The sequence below is a fragment of the Anser anser genome (assembly GCF_964211835.1).
Source record: "Anser anser genome assembly, chromosome: Z".
Classification (NCBI taxonomy): domain Eukaryota; kingdom Metazoa; phylum Chordata; class Aves; order Anseriformes; family Anatidae; genus Anser; species Anser anser.
The window spans coordinates 58595783-58616746 of NC_139723.1; the positions used below are offsets into that span (position 1 = coordinate 58595783).

The 20964-nt window shown below is 40.3% G+C and overlaps 1 protein-coding gene across 14 annotated transcripts in view; it reads left to right on the forward strand.

Moving 5' to 3' along the window:
• Nucleotides 1–20964, forward strand: part of GLIS3 (GLIS family zinc finger 3) — a 195752-nt gene that overhangs the window by 136370 nt on the left and 38418 nt on the right. For all 14 annotated transcript variants that reach the window (XR_014576784.1, XM_083817763.1, XM_083817774.1 and 11 more), the window contains 2 exons: nucleotides 13496–13637; nucleotides 20616–20778. Coding sequence is in view for 13 of the 14 variants with exons in the window: in XM_083817763.1 (XP_083673889.1) it covers nucleotides 13496–13637; nucleotides 20616–20778 (305 nt within the window). In the remaining variant the exon portion in view is untranslated. The remainder of the gene's footprint in view (nucleotides 1–13495; nucleotides 13638–20615; nucleotides 20779–20964) is intronic.

A 20964-nucleotide genomic window follows, 5' to 3' on the forward strand; every position in this document is an offset into this window, starting at 1 on the left:
GTTCATTGTTTAAATTGTTTTACAGTAGAAGCAGGCTTTTTTTTATTGTGACTACATGTTGATTTTACTGCACTTTACTACACATCATTGAAACTAATGATTTGTTTTAAAGTCTTGGAATAAAAAAAATTTCATGCCAGCAGTCAGATTTAGTGGCAAACACAAATAGAAAACAATGTATTGTGATTTTTCTTTTGCTAGTATCTTTGTTTTATTTCATTTTGCAACACATTTCCTTTCATTCCATTTCCTTTTATTTGTCAATATTTAAACTTTTTTTTTGAACCAAGAAACACCGCTTAATGAATTCTTACAGAAAATAAATTCACTTCTTTTTTCTTTTCTCTTATTCAGAATGATTAATTGATAAGGAAAGAGGTAGCTAAGGAGGGTTAGAAGATACATCATTGGTATTTCAGCAGGCTATTAGGGCATTAAGCCAGTTACCAACAACTTTGTCTATTATGTGACTATATTAATCTGGTGAAACTGCTCTGTTTGTGAACACCTGCCTTCTGGAGAGCAAACAGCTTCTGTCCAGGACCTACAGTATGAGCCCAGTGCACTTCTGCACCTTTCAAGTTTCAGTTGCCCTTGTTCAAATTTTAAGTTCAAATTTCACTGTTAAAAGTGCAAAAGAGAGAGAATGGAGAGAAAGAGAAGCAAATGTATTTTCTTTCTTTCAGAGCAGTTGAACATAAGGATATTTTCCCTTATTTGTTCTCTATGAAGTCCATTTAAAAGATGTCATTAATGCAAAAAGAACTGCATTCATGGGCTAAGGGTCAGTGAGCAGTGCCCATGGCAACTAACAAACTATTCTGCAGAAAAAAAAAAAAATGCAGTAAAGAGTAAGTGTTTTAATCCTCAACTTTAATCCCTTTACTTCCTGATTTCAAAATGAAATATAAATCAGGCACCATAGAGTGCAGCAATTTTTGCTGAAAGGGGTGCTGGCAAAAAAAGGATTAGGAATGGTCAGCAGTGTTTAAGGAATTTAACTGCACAATTTGTTGGAAAACTTTTGATAACACAAGTGATCGGTTCTTTTGAGCGTGGTGAGAACCAGGAAAACAGACCTTGAAAGCAAGGAGGGCTGGCTGTGGCCATTGCCCCAGGTGCTGCAGTAGGATAAGCAAGGCAGAACTTGCAAGGAGGATCTGTCCTGGGGATGGGCTTTGCCAGTGGTGTGTGGAGCTCTGCTCTTCAGGGAGCAGGAAACGTGGAAAACACCCAAATGTTCCTCACGGTGCTCTTGCAACTGGCAGTTGTTACAGTCACCAAATAAAAGAATGACAGAATGGTTAAGGTTGGAAGGGACCTGTGGAGGTCACGTGGTCGAACCCCCCTGCTCAAGCAGGGATAGCTAGAGCAGCTTCCCTCCAGCCATATCAAGGCAGCTTTTGAAGTTCTCCAAGGAGGAAGACTCCACAATGTCTCTGGGCAACCTGTTAGAGTGCTCCATCACCCACACAGTAAAGACGTGCTTCCTGATGTTCAAACGGAACCTTTTGTGTTCCAGTTTGTGCCCATTGTCTCTTCTCCTACCACTGGTCACCACTGAAAATAAGCCTGGCTCAGTCCTGTTTGCACCCTCCCTTGAGGTGTTCATACACATTGATAATATCCCCCTGAGCATTCTCTTCTACAGGCTGAAGAATCCCCACTCTCTCAGAGTAACAGGAGAGGTGCTTCAGTCCCTTCAGCATCTTGGTGGCCCTCCACTGGACTCTCTCCTGTATGCCTATGTTTGTCTTGTACGGGGGTGGCCAGAAATGGAAACATTATTGGTACTCCAGGTGTGACCTCATCAATGTCGAATAGAGGGAAAGATCACCTTTCTTGTGCAATGGTTTTCAGGATTAGCTGTTCCACCACCTTCCCAGAGACTGAGGTGAGGCTGACCAGCCTGTAGTTCTCAGGGCCCTCCTTGCCCTTCTTGAAGGTAGGAGTGACATTTGCTTTCCTCTAGTTTTCAGGCACTTCTCCCAGTTGCCACAATCAAGTAAAGATTATAGAGTGGCCTCTCATGTCATGGGTACATCCCAACAAGACACATGCAGTTGCAAATGTCAGCAGATTTGTGGTTTACTCTGATGTTAACATTTATTGTTTCACGTCATGATGTCTCCCTGCACCTGGTTCCTGCCTTGATTTTATAGTCCTGTGAGCTCTGGCAGTGTGATATGTTAGAAAGTACACCAGAAGAAGTGCTATCATCCTTGTTAAATTATACACATGCCAAAAAAAGTCAAGATTGTCTCAAAACTCTTGCAACAGCTGTCAATGCACGCCCATAGCATTTGTTATTATTCAGGCTTCAGTTAGCCAGTCCAGCAGCAGCCCAAACACCCTTTAGGTCTTTAAGAGCATCCTCACTGACTGTCCTTCCAGGCTGGAATGTCCGTCCCTTCTGTGCAGATTTTGTGCTGCTGGAGATGGGTCCTGGCAGCTGCCCTGCACTGGCAGGTACCAGTTTTGGAGTCCTATCTACTACTGAAGCAATGGGTGGGCAAGATACTGGCTTCACTAGCAATCCTTGTGTGAGGAAAGCTTAAATCTTCCCGTTTGTTTCCTCCTCATGCTGCAGAGCTCTGCCCCATCTGCTGATGGTTGTTTACGAGGCTGCACAGTAAACTGAATAACGTCTTTAACCAAACCAGCCAACCAAACAAACAAAAAAAAACAACCAACCAAAGCCTCCCACAATAAATGGGAAGCTATAGGAGCTCTGAAATTCATCATCTAGCAAATAAACATACTAAATGTACAGCTCACAAATTCACAGACAGTAGATGAAACTTTACAGAGATGTCCTAAAGATTCTTTGGAAGAGTGAAAATCACATTCCTGAAGGCATAATAATTTGGATCTCTTAACAGTAAAGCTGCCAAAGTTTTTTTCATTTCTAGTCTTGTTCTATAATCAAGTATTATTTCACACAGATGAGTGTTTCCTTTTAGGAAGTGGTGCACTCATGACCAATTTCCACGAAATCAAATATTTAAATCTGAAGCCAGTGGTACAATAAGTGATGTTGTAGAGTATTAAAGGGAATGTGAAATCTAAAAATCTTTGTTTGTATACACAAATAATTGCTGATATGCTATTTACAGATTTTCATGGTACTTTTTGGTAACCTGTGACAAGCATTTGTTTTAGCTGAAGCACCAGATGGATGGGTACTTATTTATTTTCCACTTTTTTCCAGTCCTGAAGTGGAAATTTGCCAAGCAGATCTGTTTTCAATAAGGGAAGGCAAATCATTCTGCAGTACAAGTGGGTTCCTTGTCAAGCTGCATTTACCTGGAAAAGCTATATCTCCAAATTAGTCTGACACAAAGTGGATCAGATTTTTTTCCTGCTGTTTGAATTTCATAGTTCAAGTCTAGAGTACTGTTCACATGAAAAACAGCTACAAGCCTCTTATAACAGTGAGAAAAAGAGGATGAAATAGGAACGGTCATAGGTATCATGTAGGTAGCATTTTTAATAAGGTGGGTGCATTTTTTCGAGTTTGATACAATCTGGTATGTGACAAGGAAAGAGGTAACGTGTGTGTGTGTGTGTGTATACACATGCATTTCTGTGGATGCTTTCCCGTCCTATGACTAGAAGGAGAAATAAGGGAAAGCAAAATTTGTGAAAATGTGCACTTTTCCAAGACAGTAGATGGCACAACAAGGAGCATTGTTAGGAGCCTTCTACATTAAAAGGCAGTACTTGAAAACGCGTAGGGCAAAATGAACTTGAAAAATGTAGGACATCAGTATTCAACAGAATTATGACCAAGCAACCTTTTTTGTTTATTTCAGAAAATGGCCACTTACAATATTTCTCATTTAAACTGTACTTACTTTCCTTAAAGTAAGATTGCTGGTTTGATGTTTGTTTATTTATTTATTTATTTATTTATTTATTTATTTATTTCAAGTTTCCTTTAGGATCTGTTCTATTTAGAGTTTTATTCCTTAGAATGGTGGTTTTGGTCTATATCAATTTAATAAGGAAATAAGTCAAACTATTTTCCGAATACCAATCAAAAGATAAGTTCTTGTCCTATGTATAACAAGGGTAAAATTCATTGTGGTGTCATCCATGTTAACATAACAGTGTTAGCTTCTTAGAAGACTTTAGTGTTTCTAAAATAGAATTTCTTGTTGCTTAAAATTTCCCAAAGTTAACTAGCTGTGTAGGTTCCAGAACTTCTGATTTTTAATAAAAGAGGCTGAAAAACATTTGTGATATGTTTTCTTGAGTTAAGGTAGGCAACAAAGATAAAGGCTATTATTGTCTCTGAAGTCAAATGTTTGCAGTAAAACTTTGAGTGGAGCAAAAGTAACTATTTCTCATATGGAACCTAACAGTTACACTGTCCATATAGGCTAGCTTAATTTCAGTTTTATTCTGTTTTCCTGGCCTATGATTTAATTGAAACAGAACGCAAGAGCAGATAAAAATATTGTGCATACATATTGGAAAGCAGTGGTAGACAATTAGCAGAATTATATTATAGCTTTCTAGAAATCCTGCCCAGATAATTCACTGGAAACAGTTATTGAGGAATCCCTTCTGTCTACAGTGCCTCTTTGTTCCAAGGTGTCTGTAGCTTCCAGATGCAAGAACTAGCACACTTATTAAGTATGAACTTGTACTGTCTATCTTGTACTTGTACTGTCAACAAGTTTTAGAACTGTACAAGAAAGCATTGGACCTTGAAGCTGATCTGTGTGAATAAATAGATGGTCTAGCAAGGAAACCTATAATATGTGTTAACACTCTCACATTGCATGGCTTCATATTGAACTTGCACTTTTCCAGTGGTCACATCTGTGTGCTGTCACTGTCATGATACTAACAGGACATAATGTGGCTCTGAATGTGCAAGAAAATATTAATTTCTGGCTACTCCCTTAAAAAAGTTAGTAAAATATGTAGCTTGATGTAGACAGGTCATACTTTTCTCTTCAAATGCCAACTTAACATATGAACAACAAAAACACATGGAAGACTACTGGCTTGTTCCCTGCTTCACAAATACAGCGTAGTAAACTTAATACACAAACAGCTGAATAACAAAGATTCCTCCTTAGCTGTATAGTGAAAGCAAAAACACATTTATAAAACTTTAACACACTTTGTGTGGAGCAATTCCACTCAGTGAAACATAGCAATATTCAGAGTTGCGTGTGGGTTTTTTTGTTGTTGTTTTTGTTTTATAAATAGAGAAGACACAGATCTAACCTGCACTGAAAGAATAGACTGTAGCCAATGCCTCCCTTATGTATGGAAATGCAGTACTATGTGGACAGCATTACTAGAGTCCATTAAGCCCGCTTTCCCAAAAATGAAATTTAAACTTCTCTGATTTGATGATATAACTGGCATGTTTGAGTGACTAGAGGAGCCCAGTCTTTGCTGAAGATTTACTGGAGTTAATGTGAGTACATATGGGCAGGCTTTGATGTTAGTGAGATCCTATCTAATGTGGTTTGGAAACAAACTAATCATGTCTGAAAAATTCAAAACTACATCTCTTCTAACCAACAATGTTCATAAACAGATGTTTTCCTTGATGGCATCAGATTTCTATTGAACAGGAGTAATGCTGGAGAAATGAGCCAGGTTGTACAAAAGCATGCAGATATTAGATAAAACACAGACTGTTTAGAAAAATATAAAACAAGCGATCCTTTCTTTTAAGGAAACATTTTCTTTGGAAATATGTCATACATCAAACCAACAGCATGTCTCTGTTCTTGGACTCAAATATAATGACATTGAAAACTGAAGAATGTAGAAATCTTACTCCCTTCTAATTACTTCTGCTTGTATCATTTAATCTTGGGTAATTATTTAGTTATACCTAAAAATGCTAATATAACATTAGAATTTCAATCCAGTTTTCTGAAACTGATGAACATTAGTTGATTGTTGCAGGCATAAAACAATTGTAAATTATGACTGACAGTGGTTTGTTTTGTGTATTAGAAAAAATCACCACATTGTGATAATGGGAAAGGCTCAGATTTCCAAATATAAAACCTGTCAAGTCTTCCATGCAACTGAGCTATTAAAATTGAAAAATTATCATTTAGAACAAACATTTCACACAGGGAACTTAAAAGTGGGCTGAGCAGTTGATTGTTAACTTTGGGCTACGCTGCAGCACGCTGAAAATCTCTGTGCTCAGCATGGCAAAATTTTCAGTTACTGATTTCATCATTCAGCAAGATAACTTTGTAATGTTAGAGTTCTCCCAAACAGATTGGCAAGTTTTCAGTTCTGGTGTGATTGTACTGGTGCTCAGCTGAGTGATCAAGAGGGAAATGTATTGCAGCCATGATGACAGGATTTTTGTGCTGGGCTATAATTTATACAGAAGTCAAGGAGAGCATCCACTGTCTTTTACAGCCAGTTGATAACTCTACCGTCTAGCTGCAAATGACATGCATTGTCTTTGGAAGACGGCAAGAAACAGACTGCAGCAGTTAGATCTGATCAACTATTTTTTCACCTTTATAGTTTTTTTAACTGAAGATAAATTTTTATGGCTGCATTGGATGGTCAGTTTCTTTGCTTGTTTTTGAGATTATCTGTCTTTTCATTGTTCTATGTTTCTTCAAGTAAGTCTGAAAACTCAGATTTCCCTGCCCTTGACAAAATGTAAAGCACTTATTTCAATTAAAGCTTTTTGTTAAAAGTTTCTATAAAAATAGGCAATATTATTTGACTGAGACTTTTTTTTTAACCTGAACGTTTTTGTAGAAAAAAAAAAAATGCCTTGATCAGTTGCAGTTGAATGAGACTCTGTTTTTTTTTGCCATCTGTGTTGCTCCCCGAAAAGCTACAGCTTATGTCAGCTCTGTTAATCATCGATTCATTCAGGTTGGAAAAGATCTCTAAGATCATCTAGTCCAACCTTTAACCTAGCGCTGCCAAGTCCACCATTAAACCATGTCACTAAGCTCTAATCTACATGTTTTTGAAGACCTCCAGGGATGGTGACTCAACTGCTTTCCTGGGCAGCCTGTTCCAATGCTTTACAATCCTTTCAATAAAGACATTTTTCATAATATCCAACCTAAATCTCCCCTGGCACAACTTAAGGCCATTTCCTCTTTTCTTATCACTTGGTGCTAGGGAGAAGAGACCGATACCCATCCTGCTATAGCATTGTTTGAGGTAATTGCAGCATATGATAAGGTCTCCCCTGAGCCTCCTCTTCTCCAGACTAAACAACCCCAGTTCCCTCAGCCGCTCCCTCAGAGGACTTGTGTTCTAGGCCCTTCACCAGCTACATAGCCCTTCTCTGGACATGCTCTAGCACCTCGCTGTCCTTCTTGTAGTGAGAGGCCCAAAACTAAACACAGTACTCGAGGTGCGGCCTCACCAGAGCCGAGTACAGGGGGACAATCACTTCCCTAGTCCTGCTGGCCACACTATTTCTGATATAAGCCAGGATGCTGCTGGCCTTCTTGGCCACCTGAGCACACTGCTGGCTCATATCCAGCCAGCTATCGACCGATACCCCCCAGGGCCATTTCTGCAAGGCAGCTTTCCAGACACTCTTTCCCTATCCTGTAGTGCTGCATGGGGTTGTTGCGCCCCAGATGCAGGACCAAGCACTTGGCCTTGTTGAACCTCATACAGTTGGCCGTGGCCATTGATTCAGCCTATCCAGATCCCTCTAGAGCTCTCCTACCCTCAAGCAGATCAACCCTTGTGTCTAATGGAACAGGCTGATTCTTACAGGGGAAATATCTACAAAAACATTGATCAGATGCTGAGCTTTAGATGACAGAGGAAGGAGGACCCAGCATTCACAGCATTGTCACTGTTTCTCTCAAGAGAAAATAGTAATGGTGTGGAATGGATTTTCCCAGAAGTTGTGTCTAGTTTGGGAAGCAGCTGTGATTCTGGTAAAGCAATACTTACGCATTTATGGTCCTGCTCTGCCAAGCAGGAGAGTAGAGAAGAGCTCCTCTACCCCTTGCTCCCTACCCTTTCTGATGCTGCAAAAGTAATTACTCCTCAATAGCAATGCACATACATACCACGTGCAGTGAAGGAAGGTGAAGTTATTCCCAGCAGCTTTTATCCAGTGAGGGTTATAAGACTTATGGTAGTACATTAAGTGGCAATTTGAGTAATCAGTATGTGTTTGCAGTTGTACAAATCAGTGTAATACTCTTCAAAAGTCAGATTACAGCTGTCTCCTAGTGTTTGTTTCATTGGTTTTGTTTGGTTTTGTTGTTGATCTTGGTTTTTGTTTGCTTTTATAAGCATTAACATTGATTGTTGGGCAAGCCAGAAAAATTATGTCACCGCAGGTTATCGTGATAGATTTATTCCCAGTGTCAAAGAGTTTGCAAATGCAAAGCAAATTTCCTGAACATTGCAAAATAGGAAAATGCATGTAATACACTTACACCCAGTTGGCTGTCACTGCTATGTAATGCTTCTAACTAGTGTATGAGTACTCAGCTCACATTTCCTTGCTCTGCTCACTGCTTCATCCATGAGTGCTATCCAATCATTTAAAAATTTATCATTTTCTTGCTCACAGAAAAAAATGAGGTAAACAAGCAACTTCACACAGGTGACCTCTGTAAATTTGTATTCTGTGTGATAGAATCCTGATTTTTAATAAAGTCAGATATTTTCATACGTCTTCATACTAGATTGCATAGAAATTTAAAGTTGTGTAAAGCCTATGAAAAATATTATTAATAAGAATTTGGATCTGGATATATTTGTCATTTAATTTCATATGCACCACATTTCATGAAAAAGCCATGTTACTCATATGAGCAGTAATAACATAATAAATAATGGACAATTGACATCAGAAAACCCTAAATGCTATTCTAGAAGAAACATTTGGGTGTACAGTGGATTGTAAGTATGGATAATAAATGAAGTGTTCAGCAGCTTTCTCCCTTTCTCTCCTTCTCCCTTTCTCTCTTTCTCCCTTTCTCTCCTCCCTTCCATCACCATTCTTCCACCCCTGCTGCCCAGTATAATTTAGATTAGTTCCAACATAACAAATATACCTCACAAAGTTAATTTACCTTCAAGTTTAATGATGACTCACACCATTTTAACAGAAAGAAGAACATGCAGCATGCACATATGCATATAATCTCTGTGTTACAGTCCCCACACCTCTGGTGCTTATGATGTGTAAGAACAACTTTCCATTCTCTTGCAACAGTTTTATGCTTCTGCATGTCATCAGAAGTCATTTGAATGACTATCAGCATCTTGTAGCATAGTAATGGGTCTTTCTGCATTGAGAATCATTCCCTTTTACTCTTGTTTCTTCATTTCTAAATGTAGGATGGACAGAAATTCCTCTTGTTGTTTTCCTTCCTCCCCTTAGGAGTTTGCTACAGGTGCTGAGTTACATTCACAGAATCACAGAATCATCTAGGTTGGAAGAGACCTCCAAGATCACCCAGTCCAACCTCTGACCTAACACTAACAAGTCCTCCACTAAACCATATCACTAAGCTCAACATCTAAATGTCTCTTAAAGACCTCCACTTCCCTGGACAGCCTATTCCAATGCCTAACAACCCTTTCAGTAAAGAAGTTCTTCCTAACATCCAACCTAAACCTCCCCTGGCACAACTTTAGCCCATTCCCCCTTGTCCCGCCAGCAGGCACGTGGGAGAATAGACCAACCCCTACCTCGCTACAGCCTCCTTTAAGGTACCTGTAGAGAGTGTTAAGGTCGCCCCTGAGCCTCCTCTTCTCCAGGCTGAACAACCCCAGCTCCCTCAGCTGCTCCTCATAAGACTTGTTTTCCAGACCCCTCACTAGCCTCCTCACAGCACCCTCCTCTGGACTCTCTCGAGCACCTCAATGTCCTTCTTGTAGCAAGGGGCTCAAAACTGAACACAGTACTCGAGGTGCGGCCTCACCAGAGCCGAGTACAGGGGGACAATCACTTCCCTAGGCCTGCTGGCCACACTGCTTCTTATATAAGCTAGGATGCTGTTGGCCTTCTTGGCCACCTGAGCACACTGCTGGCTCATATTCAGCCAACTATGAACCAGTACTCCCAGGTCCTTCTCTGCCAGGCAGCTTTCCAGCCACTCATCTCCCAGCCTGTAGCGCTGCTTGGGGTTGTTACGCACCAGGTGCAGGACCAAACAATTGGCCTTGTTGAACTTCATACAGCTGACCTCAGCCCATCGGTCCAGCCTATCCAGATCCTCCTGCAGAGCCTTCCTACCTTCGAGCAGATCGACACACGCACCTAACTTGGTGTCGTCTGCAAACTTACTGAGGGTGCACTCGATCCCCTCATCCAGGTCATCAATAAAGATATTGAAGAGGACTGGCCCCAGTACTGAGCCCTGGGGGACTCCACTAGTGACCGGCCTCCAACTGGTTTTGGCTCTATTCACCACAACTCTTTGGGCCCGGCTATCCAGCCAGTTTTTAACCCAATGAAGCGTACACCAGTCCAAGCCATGAGCAGCCAGTTTTTTGAGGAGAATGTTGTGGGAAACAGTGTCAAAAGCCTTACTGAAGTCAAGGTAGACCACATCCACAGGCTTTCCCTCATCCACTAAGCGTGTCACTCTGTCATAGAAGGAGATCAGGTTCGTCAAGCAGGACCTGCCCTTCATAAACCCATGCTGACTGGGCCTGATCGCCTGGTTGCCCTGTAAGTGTCGCGTGATGACACTCAAGATAATCTGCTCCATGAGCTTCCCTGGCACTGAGATCAAACTAACAGGCCTATAGTTCCCTGGGTCTACCCTCCGACCCTTCTTGTAGATGGGCGTCACATTTGCTAGCCGCCAGTCGACTGGGACCTCCTCTGATAGCCAGGGCTGCCGATAAATGATGGAAAGCAGCTTGGCCAGCTCCTCCGCCTGTTCTCTCAGCACCCTCAGGTGGATCCCATCTGGCACCATCAACTTGTGTACATCCAAGTGCTGTAGCAGGTCGCCAACTATTTCCTCGTGGATAGTGAGGGCCACATTCTGCTCCCCATCCCCTTCCACCAGCTCAGGGGACTGGGTATCCAGAGAACAACTGGTTTTGCCGCTAAAGACTGAGGCAAAGAAGGCATTAAGCACCTCAGTTTTTTCCTCATCCCTTGTAACTAAGTTTCCCCCCGCATCCAGTAAAGGATGGAGATTCTCCTTAGTCCTCCTTTTGGTGTTGATGTATTTGTAAAAACATTTTCTGTTATCTTTAACAGTAGTAGCCAGATTTAGCTCCAGATGAGCTTTGGCCCTTCTAATTTTGTCCCTGCACAGCCTCAAAACAGCCTTATAGTCCTCGTGGGTGGCCCGCCTTCTTTTCCAAAGATTACAAACCCTCTTTTTTCTCCTAAACTCGAGCCACATCTCTCTGTTCAGCCAGGCCGGTCTTCTTCCACGCCGGCTCATCTTTGGGCACGTGGGAACAGACCGCTCCTGAGCCATTAAGATTTCCTTCATGAAGAGTGCCCAGCCTTCCTGGACTCCTCTGCCCTTCAGAACCACCTCCCGAGGGACTCTGCCAACCAGTGTCCTGAACAGCTCAAAGTCTGCCCTCCGGAAGTCTAAGCAGTTTTACTGGTCCCCTTCCTGGCTTCGCCAAGAATAGAGAACTCTACCATTTCATGGTCACTCTGCCCAAGACAGCTCCCGACCACCACATCTCCCACCAGTCCGTCACTGTTTGTGAACAGAAGGTCTAGTGGGGCACCTCCCCTGGTAGGCTCTCTAACCAGCTGCGTCAGGAAGCTATCTTCCACGCTCTCCAGAAACCTCCTAGACTGCTTTCTCTGGGCTGTGTTGTGCTTCCAGGATATGTCTAGGAAGTTGAAGTCCCCCACGAGAACAAGCGCTGACGATTTTGCAACTTCTGCCAGCTGCCTGTAAAACTCCTCATCCGTCTCCTCATCCTGGTTCAGCGGTCTATAACAGACCCCCACCAGGATGCTTGCCTTGTTGGCCTTCCCGCTGATCCTAACCCACAGAGACTCAACCTTATCATTCCCAGCCTCAAGTTCCACAACATCAAAACACTCTCTAATACAGAGAGCCACACCACCACCCCTGCCTGTCCCTTCTGAAGAGCCTATAGCCAGACATTGCAGCACTCCAGTCATGAGAGTGGTCCCACCACGTTTCCGTGATGGCAACCAAGTCATAACCTGCCTGCTGCACAAAATTCCAGTTATTTTTACCTGCTCAATTTTCATGGCACCAAAGGGAAGAAGTAGCCTGTTTTATCTGTAGAGTTTTATCTTGGGAGTCTGATGCATGAGTACACGAAGTCCTCCAGCACTAAGTGGGGTTTCTGTCCATCATGCTGCTTTGCTAAGAATTCTCTGTTCATCATCATGGGTGGCAAGACAAGATATCTATCTGCATCTCATCCACTGCAGTGCCCCACTTGCATATATTCACAGATCCTGCTTTTTCATACTTCTAAATGTATACACTAGCTTATGAACTGAGACAGCTGTAAGGAACAGGCAAAATTTTTATATATGTGACTTTAACATGAAGCAGGGTGTTGAGACATGCATCAGTGCCAGCAGCCTGCAGCAGCATCCATCTGCCAGAAACTTCAGGCTGCAGTTTTGCATAACAGCTAGAACAGCTCCACAGCAGACCACTGCAGCACGTCTCCTTTTTTCTTTTGTTTTAAATAGTATTGTAGCCTGAGGGTGAGCCCATTCATCCATTTTTATTCAAAGGAAAACTCTGCCTGTTAATTTATTTATTAATTGCTTGCAGAATGACTTTTTTGCCAGACCGGAAAGATAAACGGACTTGTTCTTTGTGGCTAAAGTACTGTGCAAGTGACTGGGATGTGTGGCACTGTGTGAGCTGGTCAACTGCCCCTTTTGACAGTACTCATTTTCAGATCGGCTCAGCCATGTTATAAAACAAATGTGATTCTAGTCAGGTTAACAACTTGGTCTCGTGACAGCTTTGGTCCATATAAGGTGGTGCTACTTCCATCCTGATCATCCTGAGTCATATCACTGCTCGCTGCTCATTCGCAGTCCCTTATTTTCACTGCCACTGCCAGAGATGCTTTTCTCATCCTTCAGTGAGCTAGTTAAGGACACCAAACCAGTAGGAAAATGTCTGTATTTTTTATAGTACTACTCTGCTGATATAAGAAATTGCAGACATTTGATAAGTCTCCATTATCCATGAATTGGGCAATTCTATCTTTTGCAGTGTATGGCAAGAGAGCACATGTAAGTTCATCTGTCCAAGGTCCTACCTGTGCAAGTAGCCCTTTTCCTGAGTCCAGTTTTATTAAGCATGAAGAAGTTTCCTTCCCCAGATTTGAGAAATACCTACTGTAGTGGAAAGATATTTACCATGATGTAAAAGAGAAGGATTCTTCATATGGTCAATTCCTTTATCTAACTCCTCAACATTTCTTCATTACATTTTTTCAGTGTCTTAGGGTATTTTGTGTTTTGTTTCCTTTTTTTGTTTGTTTATCTCTTGTGTTTCAGTTGCGATCAAGCTCGGACCTTGGCCAGGACATCCTGAACGACTGCCTCACAATCCAGCCCCTCCAGTCAGCCCCATCACCACATGATATTACAGATAACACCATGGGACACTCCCCAGGGCCTACACATGATATTTACTCAGGTATAGAAAAAGACAGAAAAACAGCCTGCTGTAATATTGCTTGCCTAGGATTATGGATGATTTTGTAAAGTATTCTAAATTTCATATCTATCATATGAGAATAACAGAATCCACAAAATAATCTGGAAAGATTTTAAACAGATTTTTTTTGAAGGGAAGGGGTAAAAATTATTTTGTCCATGAAAAAGACCTACCACAATCAAGAAAAAAATAATTCTCTATAGGTGTTTGACTTCTTCTAGTAATTCACTTCTACAAGCGATTTCTACTTGTAGACATCTTGAATTCATTAACCTTCATTTAGTTTTAAGGAGGGTATTATTCCTGTTCATTACTCTTGTATCGCGTATCAATTTTCTAATAGATCTATATCAGTGAACTTAAATGTTGCATTATAAACTTTCATATTATGATTATAAATACAACAATAAACACATTTGTGCCATAAATGTGATAATCCTATTTTTATTGTTTCAGTTAAATACTTGAGATTTTCATATTAATATATCTAACTCTATAATACCTGGCTAATTGTGCAATAGCTATTCATGTTTCAGCTAAATATAAAACATTTGGGAAATTATGAGTGAAAATATATCTCAAACCTCAAGACAGGGCAGGATGTTTACATTTTTATGGAGTATTGTAGTAGCTGTGAAGACGTGTTTTTAACTGTTGGACAGAATGCATTACATCGTCCATATCGCACTGCGATTTGCCCTGAAGCAAGCAAATGATGTTACTATAGCTTCTCAAGTGCATGATTTTCTTTATAAGTTGGAAATTAAAATTTGATTGGGAAATGTACAAAAGGTTTTGCAATGAGATTCTAACTATATTTTAAATAATGTCTTATACTCCGATACCATGAAATTTCCACCTAAATACTTTCATACCTGTGACTTGAGAGATGCTTTAGTTAAATACCATTTATTTTTGTGGGTTACCCCCACTTCTACCCCCAATGAAATAATACAGAGCTAGGTGCCCTACACATGTAATAAGTAAATCCTTTCCCAAAGGATTTTCTATCTAAGGTAATGATAGGCAGTAGATAGATTCAACAGGCAGGTAGAGAATAGAGGAGTTATACAGGAAAAATGAAAGGATTTTATAAATTGTTCCAGTGTGGGAGTTCCCCAACCATTAGGCACAGTGTGGGAGATTTCTAAGGGACATGTAGTCTGTTAAAGCCAATAGCATTGGCATTGGATAGCAGCTAAAGCTCAGTACTGGAAGAAAAGAAGAATGTAAAAGAACAACTGAGACATGAATGGTCATTACAATGAAAAACAGAGTTGTATTTGATAAATAAGGAATGCAAAAGAGGAGGTGATGCATAGTGACCAACAATTAAGAGGATCTCTATTGTATGTATGGCATACGTATTCAGAATTCTTAATATGTGTAATATACTACCAGGTAGGACCATACACAAATTACAGTGGATGGAAAACTGTTAATGTTATTTTTATACCTATTTTAATGAAGATATTTTCTTTCTCATCAGACTCCTTCTACTCTCTAGTTTTACTTCTGAGTTTATACTTTTTATTTTGAGAGAGCTGAATATTTTTTTCAAAAATTGGAATGATGATCGAGTTTACATTGTGAAGGAGAGAACATTCACTGATGAATTGGCATAAACAGAGTAAGCAACAAAGCAGATGCACTGTTTCTAGTTCTGTTCTTCAAGATGAGATGGAACTTGGGAAACTGTAGTCCTCTGAAACAAAGAATCTGTTGTGAAAATTGAGGATATGATGTAAAGACTCCATGGCAGGAAGAACCTTAAATCCCAATCCAGACCCTACTTCATTGCTTCAGGGATTTCACCATTTCTTAATCACAGATAACTATGAAAGTTTCCAGTATGTTCACCTTTCTCAACTAATGATCAGTCCAAGTCCCCATCATTGCAAGGACGAGGCAACAAGGCTACTAAATGTTTGTCATGAACACCTCAGAGATCAAAGAATGCTCAAAAATTACAACCACAAGACATTCCTTATTTATATTGTAGTCAGCTTTGGGAATAGCAACTGGGAGGCTTTTAGCAAAGGACCATTTTAACATTTTTATCAGTGGTCTATAAATTAACTGTAAGTTAACTCTGATATTTTAATTAACTCAGTTAGTAATTATCTGATGGCTTGTTAATTTTCCTTCTGGTTTTCTAAGCTGTTAAGTAGAGAAAAAGAGTCTTAGTAAACAGTGTGGTGTCTCAGTACAATATTTATTTGTGAAGGATCTTTATCACAAAACCACTATGTGTTCTAAGTGTTTACTTTTCTAAGTATTTAAGGTAAGTTGTCCCAAAAGAAATTGATTGAACAGGTCTCCAAATTACAAGACTGGATTGGTGTACCAGGTGCTTCCCTAGACTTGTTTGCTTCTTCTACCCAAGTATATTGAGTAGGTGGTCTAAATTCTCCAGCTCTCTGGGTGCCTCCTATACTTGGGTGCTTTCTGTATCTCTGATCTATCTGCAGAACATCTGGAGAATGATTCAGAGACCTTCAGTGCAGATGGTCCATCCACTGGACCTACTTTGGAGACAGGTTTATCTTGTACTGTAATTTTGACTTCTGCTCTCTCCCTTAATGCACAGTAGCTGCTTAAGTCCTATGCATGCTGGAATCTTCGGATTTCCAGATGAGCTGGGCAGGTTTATTAGAGCACAGGAGGCATGTTTTACATTTGCTGGGCTTACCACATAAGGATCAGTACAGCACATGCACAAATTTCTGTCCAGAAAATCACGTAGAGAAGTATGTGCTCCCTAGGGTAGGAAAAAGGGAGGAATATATGGAAGGGATGCTCCGAAGTGCAAAAAGTATTTCAGATTCTTCCTTCTGTGCATTACCAAATTCCTCATTCACAAGGACAGCATAAATGTTCCTAGAAGAACTAGAAAGTTAAATACAGTAATTAAAAAAGCCAATCTTGCAAATTAATAAGTATGTAGTTTTAATTGGCTCTGAGCTATGAAATGAAATCTTCACACTGTTATTCTTGTATGGTCTGATTCTCAGACCTCCAAATTCATGGTGGCAGTGGTAAGAGGAGGGGTGTTTTCGGGGTAGAAATTGACGGAGTGCTGATTTGGTAGTACTAAATCCAAGCTCGTAAATTATACCATTGTTGATAATTTGCAAAGGGAAGTGTGATTATTCTTGTTTTAAAAATGTTCCATGAAATTATAGGTTTCTGGCTCCATAGAAAATAAAAATAAAAAATTAAGCTTTGGATTCTGAAACTTTTTAAGTGATACTTTTCTGAGATTTTTTAAAGGAACCTTATTCAGAATCTACTTCTTCTATCCTATCCACCTAATTTGATCCTATATATTATGAGAATTCATGTGAGTTTAGCTTCTCATAAAGAAAATATCTTTGCAGAGGTATTCTCATGGAAATTACTTATGGTTTGTTAAATTAGTTTCTGATGAGACTCCAGAAACGAAAACTTGACCCCTCCTTCTCTGTGGCTGTAATTGATTGATCTTTGTGGGTATAATCCAGTCCAAGGCTCATAGTCAGGATGAATGCATCTTTAAATTATGATGCAGCTTGAGCTATGTAAGACACACAGAGGAACAGCAGCCACAAATCTTTGTGGTTTTGTGGTGGGTTTTTTTGTTTGTTTGTTTGTTTTGGTTTTGGAATATCTGAATCTTTTTGAAATGACTCTAAATGGGTTAATTTATCTTGCATTGTTAAAGAGAAAACACTTGTTGTGGGAACCCTTTTCATTAATTAATACTTAATCTTAATTTTGCATCTTTCTGTGTGGACCTGGCTAGTGGTATACTTAAGTTAGCAGTAATGCTTGTGGCTGTGAACATTTGTTCATTTTCATACCATTCAAATCAGGTGTTTACTGGGATCAGGCACTGAAAAGGCATTCCTTTGTGTACATATTTCCTGCCAACACTTTGAGCAAGCAACACACATTTAACACCTAAAGCACTAGAAAAGCTTGCCACTTACAGGGGTCCCAAGAAAAAGTGATCAAGTTATCTAGCAGCTTCTTAAATAGCATCGAGACTTTTCTGTCAGTGTCTTAAGACCAGCTCTATTAGGGAAATGACCTGTCACTGATAATATTTGTTGACTGCCATAAGTCTGCAGACTGCCAATAGCTGACAGTGTTTTCCTTCAATTCATATTTACCAGATTAAAGTAGTAGGGTGGACCAACGCCATGTCCACACTAGGAAGTTTTAATAACAGCATTTCCACTGGGACACAGCTGCCAGCATCATGATTTCACTTCACTGGGTGCCCACAGAGGTGCTTTTGCTGGCACGGCACCTGTATGCAGCAGCAACAGGCAGCACCACCAGAAGGCATGTTGAGATGTCTGTGGGCATTGTGTAGTCTCCCACACCATCATTCATGGTGCTGCTCTTGGGAACTTCATTACAAGGTGCTGTGGGAGCCCAGGAATGCTCTTCTCTCATTCTGCAATCATTTAACTTACCTTGTGTTGAAGAGTGTATTTTTGCAGATAAAATGTATGCTTTTTCTTCCATGAATGTCCTACCTGCTCCTTTGGTCTCTGACATAGTTAGCTCTTATTTTACACTCCATACTGTTTGATCTTCAGAAACAGAAACAAATGCAGAGGACTTCTTGGGAAACATAGCCAAAAGTTACTACTGTAGTAGATAGGCTATGATGGATGTTGCAGGGGGCATTGGGTTGCTCTGTTTCAGAGAAAGCAGCTTTTGCAGATGGCAGGTGGTTGTCCATTCCTGGCTGCAGGTAGACTTTTCCCAGGGGCAGAGTCACCAAATCTCTGGCAGTGCTGAAGGAACCTGTGTTAGCAGTGCAGCCTGGACTAGCTAGAAACATGCAATCACAACTTAGAAAGTACCTGCCTGAAATCCTCACCTTCAGCTAGGGCAGGGAAGAACAACTGCCACCTTAGGCTGGAAACCCATATATAGTCCAGCCTTTTCACTCCTTATCTACCACAGTCTTGAAATAAATTGTTTTAAACATAAAGATCACAGTACTGGAAAAATCAAGTCATTGTATTTTCTTGCACATTTCTCATTGAAAAAAATGCAGGTTACTCTATATTTGCAAGGAGTAATTAAAATTATCTTTGCTTTTATTTAGATAAACAGAGTTTATTTCGAATATACTGATTTATGTTAAATATTCTCTCTACTTATTCTGTCAGAATGTTAATTTGTTTTTCAATATTTTCTCCCATACTGCATGTAAGCATAAAATGGTAACTTCTAAAGGGCATTCTTTTCTTTCCCTCTGCATTCATCTTGATGCTACTCTGAGAGACAGAAGTGAAGAGAGCAATTTTAGGGGTGCAAGATGAAAGTAAAAAACAAAAAAAAAAGCTACTTTGTGCTTCTCTTAGAGAGGTTCTTTCCCAGCCCTTTCTTACTGAGTTACCTCTCTGGCTTAAAGATCTCTCATATCACTGTGGGCTCTGCATCCTCTGTGTCTTTCCAAGGTTTGGGAAAGGCCTTCAACTATCAGATGTCTGCTGTCACTTGCATTGTCATTGGGAGGCTCTGGCCAAAATAAGATTTAACAAACAGTAGGGGCTAGTGCAGAGGGCAGCCACAGGTGTTTTTGTTGGCCATCCTTGCCACATGGTAGGGCAGTCTCCATTCCTCCAGCTTTGCCCACCAGTGTGGCTCATGCCTACTTTCCCTAAACTTTAACAGTGTCTGTATTAGATATTTTTATTTGCAAAATGGTTTCCTCCATCTCCAACATTTCCTGTCATCTCCACCAGCTGAAACATGTCCAGGACTGCTCTGTAATGAGATTACAGTATAATTACACTCTTGAACCTTTCCTTAACTCTGCTTTAGCCTGTTGAATACTTAGTGTATCACATAGGTAGCCTCATGAGGAGGAACAGAGGCATTACAAAGATATGCTGAGGACTTGGGAAATGAGGTGGACTTCTTAAAGTTTTGATCTTGGGCACCAACATTCAAAATTGTGACCTGAGAAGTCATTTTCTTGCAGAGGGGTTTGTGGTGGGGTTAGTCATAAATCAGTGTTTGTTCTATAGCATCCATGCAGGTATTTTAGCCATAAGAAGACCTTTTATGAGTTCGCCTTTTGGCAAACTGATTTAAATTTTAGGATTTTATGAATAAAATTGAATCATTACCTCCAACATACTCACATAATGTAAACTTTACAGATTTAATTTTATATTATAAACTAGGCCTAAAGAAAACTTTTTTTTTTAGAAAAAGACTGGAAGATATGACAAGCAAACAATGACAGCTCATTTTCATGTTGTAGACAGCCTACAGGCTGTCACAGGGCTCATAACATATTCAGAAGTATTTATTTGGCTACCACTCAACACGAACATAAAGTACCTGACACAGATTTCATTGAAAATAATTGAGTATCTGGACCTTCAGAAGGATTTGCTAATCAGGGTCTTACTGCCTAACTTTAGGAACTTCCGAAAATTAGATTACAGGGTTTGTGGTCAACTCTTTGGGGCACAGGGGGGAGTCCTGTAATGCTTTTAGCTTAATCATTTAGAAGCTTTCCTTGTTCGTAATGTATCCAAAAACAACCACATAGAAAATTATGAAGCTGTTAATGCTAGGTTAGCATTTTTGAATATATTACTGGGCAATCTAAGAGCAATAATATTTTGGTTTGGGTTGAGGTCTTTGAGAAATTTGAAGCTTGCAGTTGGGAAAACATAGAAGTATTTCACTACTTACAAAGCTATGCTTTCTGATAGTTCACTAGCTCTAATAAATATATCTTAGTATATATTTGACACCTTTTATACAAGATGAAGCTATAGAAGAATTGCAGCTTTTTCAAGCAAAATTCCAAAGACAAGGTGCACAACTGTGTCCTGCCTGGTTTTATGAGAGCATCATTTGGGAGCAACAAAGATTATTTAATTATTTTTTTGTGTCTCTGCCTGATGAAGTTTATATCTCTCCTTTTGGTTTCAGCATCTGTGTTCCCCAGCACACAGACAACTCAAAATGGAACAGTGGCTGGGGCAGTGTCTTTGTCCCAGCCCAGCAACCACCCCTCCCCAGCAAGTAACGTACAAAGTAGTCCTCTCCATCCTTCTTCCCAGTTACCTCTTCTCACAGCTGCGGACTCCGACAGGTAAGACCACCCCTTGCTTGTTCCACACTGAGTCTGTGTCAGGACAGCTTTCAGATCTGCCAGGATTGGTGGAAATGGACTTGTTGGTGTTCAGAAAGTTGCTGATGGCAGCCACTGGGGAACGATTGCTATGGGTGTGGGTTTACATGGGAGAGTTGAAAGGGACTCCATTATACCAGTGGCGTG